This window comes from Aulonocara stuartgranti (assembly GCF_965226115.1).
Source record: "Aulonocara stuartgranti genome assembly, chromosome: 5".
In the NCBI taxonomy this organism is placed as follows: Eukaryota; Metazoa; Chordata; class Actinopteri; order Cichliformes; family Cichlidae; genus Aulonocara; species Aulonocara stuartgranti.
In genome coordinates, this window is record NC_138943.1 from 26728411 (window position 1) to 26738436 (window position 10026).

At 41.6% G+C, this 10026-nt stretch overlaps 1 protein-coding gene across 1 annotated transcript; it reads right to left on the reverse strand.

The window, feature by feature from the left end:
* Window positions 1–5917: 5917 nt before the first annotated feature.
* On the reverse strand, window positions 5918–8100 carry msx1a (muscle segment homeobox 1a). The gene is made up of 2 exons (XM_082534325.1): window positions 7468–8100; window positions 5918–7268 (listed from the first exon to the last, which is right to left on the reverse strand). The coding sequence occupies exons 1-2, from the start codon at window positions 7898–7900 to the stop codon at window positions 6850–6852; spliced, it is 852 nt and encodes a 283-aa protein (XP_082390451.1). The 5' UTR covers window positions 7901–8100; the 3' UTR covers window positions 5918–6849.
* Between the last annotated feature and the right edge of the window lie 1926 nt (window positions 8101–10026).

Genomic DNA, 10026 nt, shown 5'->3' on the forward strand with positions numbered 1-10026 from the left:
TTCCCTTAGGCAGTATCAGTATTAACTATGCAGATGACACCCAACTTTATCTGTCCATGAAGTCAGATAACACACACCAATTAGTTAACTACAGTAATGTCTTAAAGACCTGGATTACCTCAAATTTTCTGCTTTTAAATTAAGATAAAACTGAGGCCCTGAAAATCTTAGAAATGCAGTTTCTAGCCAAATGCTTTCTCTGGATGGCATTACTCTGGCCTCCAGTAACACTGTTAGGAATCTTAGAGTCCTTTTTGATGAGGACATGTCCTTAAATGCACATTTTGAACAAATATCTAGGACTGCTTTCTTCCATTTGCACAATATCTATAAAATTCTTTTAGAGTGGCGCTGAAAAACTAGTTCAGTGCAGCATTTATTACTTCTAGGCTGGACTAAAAACTCCCTGAAAACCCTTCAGTTAATCTAAAATGCTGCAGCAAGAGTGCTGACAGGGACTAGAAATAGAGCATATTACTCCTGTATTGGCTTCCCTTCATTGGATCCCTATTAAATCTAGAATTGAAATTAAAATCCTGCTCCTCAAATACAAGTTCTTTAATAATCAGTCTCATTGTATCTTAATGACATCAGAGTACCACATCACCCCATTAGAGTTCTTCACTCTCAGACTGCAAGTTTACTTGTGGTTCCTAGAGTATTTAAAAGTAGAATGAGAGACAGAGCCTTCAGATTTCAGGCCCCTCTTCTTCTTCTGTTTCCGCTTTTAAGATTAGGCTTAAAACTTTCCTTTTTGATACGGTATGTTGATAGGGTTGGATCAGGTGACCCTGAATACACCCTTAGTTGCGCTGCAATAGGTGTAGGCTGCTGGGGGATTCCTATGTTGCATTGAATGTTTCTTCTTCAGTCACTCAGTCACTGGCTATGTGTTTATACACCTCTCTACATTTAATTATTTTTTATTATTAATCTCTGGTTCTCTTCCACAGTGTGTCTTTGTCCTGTCTTTATCCACCTAACCCAACTCGGGTTAAACTCTTTCACAAGTATAGTACAGCTGGACCATTTGAAGTTCAGTGCACACACACACACACACACACACACACACACACACACACACACACACACACACACACACACACACACACATATATATATACACAATAAGCAATAAGCAATTTAAGCAAAAAAAATTGAAAAATGCTAGAATACTGTGCATCATAAATATTGGGTCTAACAAAAATACTCAGTCTCTTTTTAATAAATATATAAATGACTCGTACATTTATATATTTTATAGTTTGGATCATGTTGCATAAGCATTTTATTTGATCAATTTTCTGCATGAATCATCAGGTCTGAACTCTTCACAGCTAATTAACCTACCCTGCAGAGGCGAAAAAGTTAGCAAACGGCTCTTTAAGAAATCCGCCTGCAGTGCGCTAATAAAGCTTAATTGCTGAGCTTGTTAATCATCATTCTAGGGCCTCAGAATCCACCTTCTTTTAAGGCAAACGAGAACAGATCATTTAAACCACATGCGGCCAAGTTATTAAACAATTTTATGTCCTGTGACACTGCACCAAAAATGTTAAATGCTGCACAATAAAAGCACAACTTTGCCGAAGGGTGACAGAAATCATTGTCTGCCTTGCTAAAATAAATGTCCTTATAAATGACAGATCATAAACTTATTTACATGAAAGGATCTCTGATGCAGTTTGTGATTTCGTTTGGTTTACGGGGTTTTCAGGCAATTTTCCATCACATTTAGCACTTTTATTGCACTTTAAAAGAAAACGCTGCCTCATTAGAGCGCATAAGAAAATGTTTCCCCCTTGTTTTCCACTAGATGACTGGCGCACTCAACGCGATAGTTACAATAATTACGCTGTTTGGCAAATGTGGCTGTGTAGTGTTCGGGCTGCATGGCGATTCAAAACTCTCATACTGCAGAGCCACGTTTCTCCCACGCCTGCAGTAAAGGCACCTTTTAAACGCACAGTTCAGATTATGAGCTCGCTCGCTCGGGTCAGCAGGGCACCGATGCAGTTCAACAAACGTGGTTGTAAACGAATCATTTAACAGTTCCACTCCTGATGGCCTCTTTGTTGTCCCCGTGGTTAACGACCTGAGCCACGTGCAAAGTCAGGTCACGGGCACAGGCCATTGAGGGCCTGTGTGACACGTAACGGAGCCAAAACGGTACTGCCCCCTCCGGTGGGCCTTACCGTCCACGTAAGCGCGAGAAGGACAGTAATCCAGTAATCTACACATTCTGCATGCAACATTTGTAATACCATATATATATTTGACAAACAGATGACAGTGGATAAACTAATTGATAAACTATTGGTTTAAAATAAATATATTTAAATGAAACTGATATAAAATCTGATCCTGTGAGCGCATATACGCCCACCGTCATATATGCCAAACTACTACTGAGAGATTATTGAACTTTTAAAAAAAATATTCTCTTTTGTAAATTCATTTTATTCCCATAAATTCCCGCAAATTTGGGTTGAATAGTCATCTTTTTTACGAGCTTTCTAACATTAATATTGTCCTAATCTTTTAGTTTTCACTGAAGGGTTTCACACTATTGCTGAGGCCTTTATTCGTGGGTTAATTAATAGCTATATGTTTGTTAGCTTCACTCTAATGGGGAAATAGGTTAAAAAAAGACAGGGCAGGAGAGAGAAAGTGTTTTCAAAATGTAAGAACTTATCAGCAAGTGATATTTGCCAAAGATGAAATTTATTTTCTCTGTTTTTCCTATTTGACACTGGATTTGTAGATATTTTTGTTTTTTGTTTTTGTTTTTTTTTAAAGAAATTAAATACTTTAACTTAAAGTAGGAAAAGCATGCTAAGTTACAGTACCGTTTACAGTGATTTTTCCTGGTGCAGGACAGGCTGCGGTGTCCATGGTCACTATTAGATTAGGTTGAAGGTAGCAATCTGATGATGCTCTGTATAGTTTCTATTGCCAAATTCCGCCTTTATACTGAACTGAAACTGGTTAAGGAATGGAACCCAGTCATGATCGTATGATAGCTCATATAATAGGTGCTAATATATCGCAGACTCCAGTTGGCTAAATCCATGAAAACAGTTGAACACAGTCTGTGCACAAAGAAAAACAAAAATCTACTGGCGCTCACATCAGAGCGGATGTTAGGGTTCCATCTCCTTTCATGTTACATTCCACTTTAAATCCTGCCTTTAGTTACAGAGCATGGATGCGTATTTGACATTACTCGGAGTTCAATTAATTATTTTTAAGAAAAAAAATCACATAACATTAACTTATTAATATGGGAGTTAAATGCGTTAAAAGTTTATCTGTTACTACAATCAATCCTCAACAAGCGCCCACGAAATGTTTCTTTTAACAGTTTTAACAGAAGTATTTCGAAAATAGCTTTAATATATTATTGTTATTCATAATAATAATAATAATAATAATAATAATAATAATTTATTTTGCTCACTAAGAAAATAAACGTTTAAGTTGAAAAGAACCAAAGGCTTACCACGAAACAAAATATGAATAATCGCATTGTGTATTAAGTAGTAATTCATGCGTTTTAAATGGATGGTTTTGGTTAGGTCAAACTTTGCAGTTATTATTATTATTACTGGAACAAACCAGGCTGTGTTATGTTACTCTGCGAACAGTAGATGGTGTTGTGGTACCTGAAAAAAGTTGGGGGGGTTTCAGATTTTATGGATTTTGGCTTTAAAAAGGTGTAAGGTCAAAATGTCTCCGTATTTATTTATTTTTTAAGTAATAACAATAGCCTATTGTGAGCATCGTTCTTTACACTTGTTGTTTATAACATTTGCAATATTGCATATCTTGGTAACACTCTAACTTTTTGTATTTAAAAATATATGGTCTTTTTTTAAAATAAAAATCGATACCCTTAATGTGCAGACATTTTCAAATCATTTACACAGTTGTACCATAATTGTATTTATTTAGAAAACAACATCAAATTACAGTAACAAATTTCCGAACTTTCTTTAACTCAAATGTAAGTGCTTTCATAATCTCTACTTGGTTTTATTCTCTAAGCTTCTTTAATGATCAAGTAGCATACGGGTAAAATAATGAATTGTATCGTTTTGAAAATAAAGAGAACAACCAGTTTAACCCATATTCATGGCTTAATACGCTTCAACGAAAGGCCAGTCGGCGTTTTTTCAGTTCGCTGTTTCCTAAAACTACAAATTCACACTGATCGTCGTAATTGATCGGGACTAACACGAATTGTGTGATATGAATTTTTTTTTCTGAGATACTTCATTTAATAATTCAGCCCAAAGAGCCACATAACGCAGGCCTATCCCACATGAAAAAGTAATGCAGAGTAAAGGGCCCATTCCTTAATCATTTATCCAGGCTGCTTTGACGGCATCTAATAACCCATTTTTCTTTCGTGAGGATCAAGAGGTTTTACTATGGAGTCAAACAGCCTCCTGTGATCTTTTGGATGATCTAAACAAGTGACTTTTGTTTTCTGTTTGGCTCCTGGCAAGATAGAGTGCTGGAGACAAAAGAATGAAAGAGTTTCAAAGAATCGGCCGATCCCCTTAGGCTCTTTTGTGTCAAGTTTCTCTTCTTTTTCAGATAGAGCGTTCATCCGTGTGATTTGAACCTATTGTCGGGGATTATGTATAAATTCATCCCTCATGGACGGACTGGAGATTATCTGAGAAAAATAGATGAAATTTAAAAAACGGGTATAAATCAAATCGAAAGAAAAAAACACTTTACCTTAAACTCAGACTGAAAGCTGTAATATTGCAAAAACTTCGAAGCCGAAGGAGAAACGTGTCTTTGAGAGTGCCTGAATAAATGGGAAACTCTTTGGGAACACTTTCCAGGACAGAAACCTTTCAGAACTGAGGAGGAGGAAATCACGGCGCACTGAGGAGTGTTGCCCGTCCCAGTCCCCCGTTGACATTTTAGGAATGATAAAAGTTCCGCCTTGCCTGGAGCTACAGCCACGCTGGAGCCGGCCTCTGTCTGTGGCAGATTGCCTTTGCTCATTACAGCAATTATTTTACTCGAGTTTAACCCCTGCTTGAATGGCAGGGAAGTCAAAAGAAAGCCTTTAAAACTGCTGTGGAGTGGCCTGTAATCCCCCCCACCCCTTCTCCACCTCCTCCTCCTTTATCTGATCCGCAGAAAATGGCAGAAAATGACTCCGGTGTTCAAATTCAGGTTAAGATGTTTTCTTTATGTGCCACATGGCTCCTGACACCCTGTCTTCCCCCTCAAAACGAGGTGTCACCTGGCTCGTTTTACACCCTAAATGCACATAATGACACTCAAGCGGATAGTTTACGAGGAGTTTAGCCCCGGAGAAGCAATCTCCCAATATTTATCGGCGTGTTTTGAAGTCAGCACAACTGGTTGTCTCACCCCCTTCTCTTTCTCTTTCTTCCTCTCCCGCAATCTCCACCCCCTCTAAACTCTTCTGGCGCCAACAAAATCTAGGTTAGTTGTTTCAAAGCGAGAGGCGACAGCTGTAGCAATACATTCCACCAAATACCATGTGACAAGTTTAAATTCACAGCGCACACCAGCCGGAGCGCACAGTGAGTGTGACAGGCTCAACTGCAAGGAAAACTAAAGCAAATGTGGGACTTTCTATTGTCACTCTGTCAGTATGGGTCACGTGAAGCCTTTAATCGTCCCTGTGACGTTTTAAAATAAAAATAATAATTAAATGTTGAAGTCATCGAGCTCATTAGAAGCCTGTTTTTTAATTTCTACTCCTTAATAGACCTGATAGATTTTTTTGAAGTAGAAGAAATATTTTTTTCTGTTCATTAAGGCGTTAAAAAGATTAAATACTGACTAAAGTTCCTTACAGTAATTTGCCTCACCGTCGGCGCAACAGTGTGCATCCTGTCAGTCAAAACGAGCAACCTCTCAGTGAAAAAAGAATAAACAATTTATTGTTAAGTTATGTCACAAATATATTCATAATATAAATGAGGATATTCTTCAAATATACATTATTTTACAGTACAATTATCCCTTCCGAAGGGAATCAATCCGACAACAGACAGTGCTGTCATAAGAAAATAATAAAAATAACAATAAAAAAAATGCTGTGGTTTTCAAAATTCACAAAAGAGCACTCACCTATACTGGATTTAGTAACCCACTATAGTTACGCATTGATATGAATGCAATAAAAAGAAAGAAAGAAAATGAAAAGTATGGATGTTGTGGTGTGGCAGCAGCCTACAGATGCAATTAAAAAAAAGCCCAGCCTAAAGTTTTTTTTGGTGCATAGTCTCTGATGTGCAGCCCTTTCGCCTTTTCACCTGGCTGTAAGCACTCGCGAAGGAGTGAGCTGTGTGGCCACAGCACTACAGTCCATACTTAAAAGTCCATTAGTGATATACCATAGGGCTACAGGTTTAAGCTGTTTTCTACCTCCGCGCCGCAAAAATGTCCACCTTAAAGTCATTTAAAGTCTCATCCTATTTATTCAAATAAGATTTTACATTGTTTATGTTCTCCTTCGTTCAAATTCATTTCGGTACAACACAGTTGACATTAAATGACGAATTAAAGTTGGATTATTTGTGCAGTGTGGGAACTTACTGGCGAGGTCTAGAGAAGTGCCTAAACTTCAAGAGCCTCAGAAGGGGGGGGGGGGGGGGGGGGGTCTGTGAAGAAGCCTCGCCCTCACCTGACAAGGTGTGACACTGACCTCGGCACCAGGATGCTTCTTTATGTGGTGCAGTGTCACCTCACTGGTCCAAAGGGGTCCCCTCTGAATAGGGGCCCTCACAAAACATCCTTAACCCCCCCCCTTTGCGTCCCGCTGCTCGTTGCGCTCGTCCTCCGTCCTTGTCAAGCGAGGTGATACATACTGTATCCGACGTGAGCGGCGTACAGTCCAACCGGAGAAACCGGCAGCGAGTGCCTCTGGAACGGATGCGACCCTGCATAGGACGCGGGGACGTGCGTACCGAGAGGAAAGGAAATCCCGAAAGCTGGAGGCAGCATAGGCTTTGCTGCCATTTTCAGTTTTTCAAGTTCTGCCTCTTGCAGGCGTTTGGCCTTAGCTCTTCTGTTCTGAAACCAGATTTTAACCTGGGTTTCCGTCAGGTTGAGAGAACTGGAGAACTCTGCGCGCTCGGCGATAGAAAGGTACTGCTTCTGGCGGAACTTCCTCTCTAGGGCGAGCAGCTGGGATGTGGTGAAGGGGGTCCGGGGCTTTCTGTTCGTCTTGTGTTTTCGCAGTGGACAGGCAGGAGGACTCAACCTTCCTATGGGAAGACAGAACGATTTAATTCAAAACTCTGGTGTCGACGCGCAATGCCAGATCAACACAAGACCAACAGAAAGTATTACAGACATGTAAAACACAATACCAAGAGAAAAAAACTAGATATTCTCGCTTACATATGCTTATATCGCTAAGAGACATTTTTAAATTCTAATTTAGTAACTGAAACTTAAACTTACTTGGAGATGTGGGAGAAAAGCGTGGACTCTGTATCCACGAAGTCCTGTCTTTACTGTCCGGGCTCTCGGGTTTAATCAGCACGTCTTCGGGCATGTTCATGATCTCGCCCACTGAAAATGTAGAGCTCATAGGTAAAGTCGAGACTGGTGTATCCAGGCTACCAAAAGAACCCATCCGCGCCCCCTTTCCCAGCACTTGGGACGTCCCGGCTACAGAAGCAGGATCCGGCGATGGCACCTCTTTGCTGGGTTTCCTGTCAGCCATCAGCGCCTCTACGCTGAAGGGCAGAATAGGGACTTTTGGCTTCCCGGTCTCCCCCGTGGGACTCAAGCTGGTCTGCATTTCGCCTCTGCTGACGAGAACCGAGCGGGGAGAAATATCTTCAGCCTTCAAACCAGCAGCCAGAGCGGACATGGATATCGATGGGGCCATACAAGGCCGACCGGCACCGCTGAAACGACTCGTTACAAAGCAGTGTCGTGGGGAAGAGATGCTATTGAGTTGGTGCGGTGCTGCCCTAATGTGACGGTATCCTCATGTTTGTGTGGCCAAATTGGAGCGCAGCTCCTATAATAAGGCAGACGTGGACAGAGAGGCAGCCAATCAGGGAAGACGTGGGCTGGACCCGGAGTGAAAGGGGGCTGAAGAAAGTTTCTTTTTTTCTTCTTCTTTTTTTGCAACAACCAATGTCAGATAAACATAAACACGACAAAACTCTTGATGGAGTGTGGTTTCATCAACCCCACACCCCACCCCCTCGCCCCCAATCACTCCACCACCACTACCATTCTAGTGAGTAAAGCTCCAACCATGAAAAGCCAAGGGTGGTTTAAAGGCGTGTGGGTTCCTTCTATTATTGCCCCTACTCGTTTGCCATGTTTGATAACACAAATATACGGTCTCAAACATTTTGACTGGGTCGACCCATTTTCCACTTTGGCCTCGCAGTGCTTTAGGTAAGTCCTGACTGTTGCACAACAATTTCCTCCCTCTGTGCCACGCACCCCTTTTGGAGTGCGCAGTTTATTGATGGCTGCGGGGGCTCTAATCAGATTGAAACACACAGGCCTTCGCAGTCATTTAGGGGTAATTATCGGGCTTGAGGGGGGGTGTCAGTGGGATTTTTCCCCATCTTTGACTCCATCCCTTAAAGTAAAAAAAAAAAAAAAAACCCTGAAAACTGATGATCAGTGGGAGCCAGGGAGAGATATTTTAAACTGTCATTGATTTGCCTAGATGTAGCTCGCATACCCTCTCATTTTCTGGCCACTCCACGAAGAGGGGGTTTTATATAAACCCACTAAAGCTATCTATTCCCCCTGCATTTAAAAAAAAAAAAAAAGGGGGGGGGGGGGGGAGCACAGCCCTGCCTCACTGGATGCACGCATTTGTAAATATAATATTCAAAAAGAAATCCCAGAAATTCACAAACCTTTGGAGTAAAGACAGGCAAGAGATTACCTTTTTTAATTGATGTATTTAGTGATTGATTTTGAGCGCAGTCAGTTCTCGTGATGGCTCCTGCGTTGCTAACTGCCAGGCATTAACAATCTGTCACGATTTGTCAGTCTTCCTAATGGGCAGACAACTTATGTTGTTTTTAGGCGCCAGCAGCGGCGCGGATCAAAGCGCCCCACGTTTTAGGGAGACTATTGAAAAAGTTGAACCCGCACCGAGAGCGCGGCACCGCCTCCTCCTTCTATCCGCCCTATAGCCCGGGGACACTGAGCCATTCAGCCTGAAAAATTAGTTTTCTCTCAGCCGATCGCACGCTATTTCCATCCATTCAAATGAGAGCTATAGTCGTGTAATAGCAGGCTTCTCAGAAGAAAAGGTCAGCGCCCACGGAAGGTTACTTGTGAGCGCGTATCCTCGCTGAAAGGGATTCCATGGTGCAAGTGTTTCCCAAGATACGCGTCAGACCGCGGATCCCTGAGGAGACGAGTTGTCATGACTCGGTGCGGGACTGTGTAGGGTGCTGAGACCTCGAAACAGTCTCAGGGAGGGAAATCCGGAAAATCCATGTTGTGCTGTAGTCATGGTTAAAAATGCAAATGTTTCCTTCGCATGAACGATGCAAATAACATTCATCAGCGATTTGCCAGCTGTTAACGACAAAGTAAAGCCGATGAGTTAATAATTTGCTGTTCACTGAGGCTTGCCGTCAGTACATATCAAGGAGCCCACGCTGTGTGTGAATGATAGTTTCAGAGAAATGATGGATCCTGAAAAACAATATAAAATCATTCAAATGATCAGTTAAACTTCAGGTCTGTCTCGACTGATTTCCGGTTGTCACTTTCATTTTTAAAGCCTGGTTGCTGTTTTGGGGTTTAGAGCATATAAAATGGAAACGCGTAACGCGCACGTCACCATTTATCATCACCTCAGCTGCACATCCTGTGTGTCAGTCAGTGTGTGCGTGTCTGTGCAGGTAGGAGTCTCCACGTGGAGCTGTTGTGTGTTTGGAAACACTTCAAACCTCAAACCTGAAGCGAGTGGCATCGTTTCTGGAAGCTTTTGAAGTCACACCGGGGTCTCCTATATCCGACTGTCCC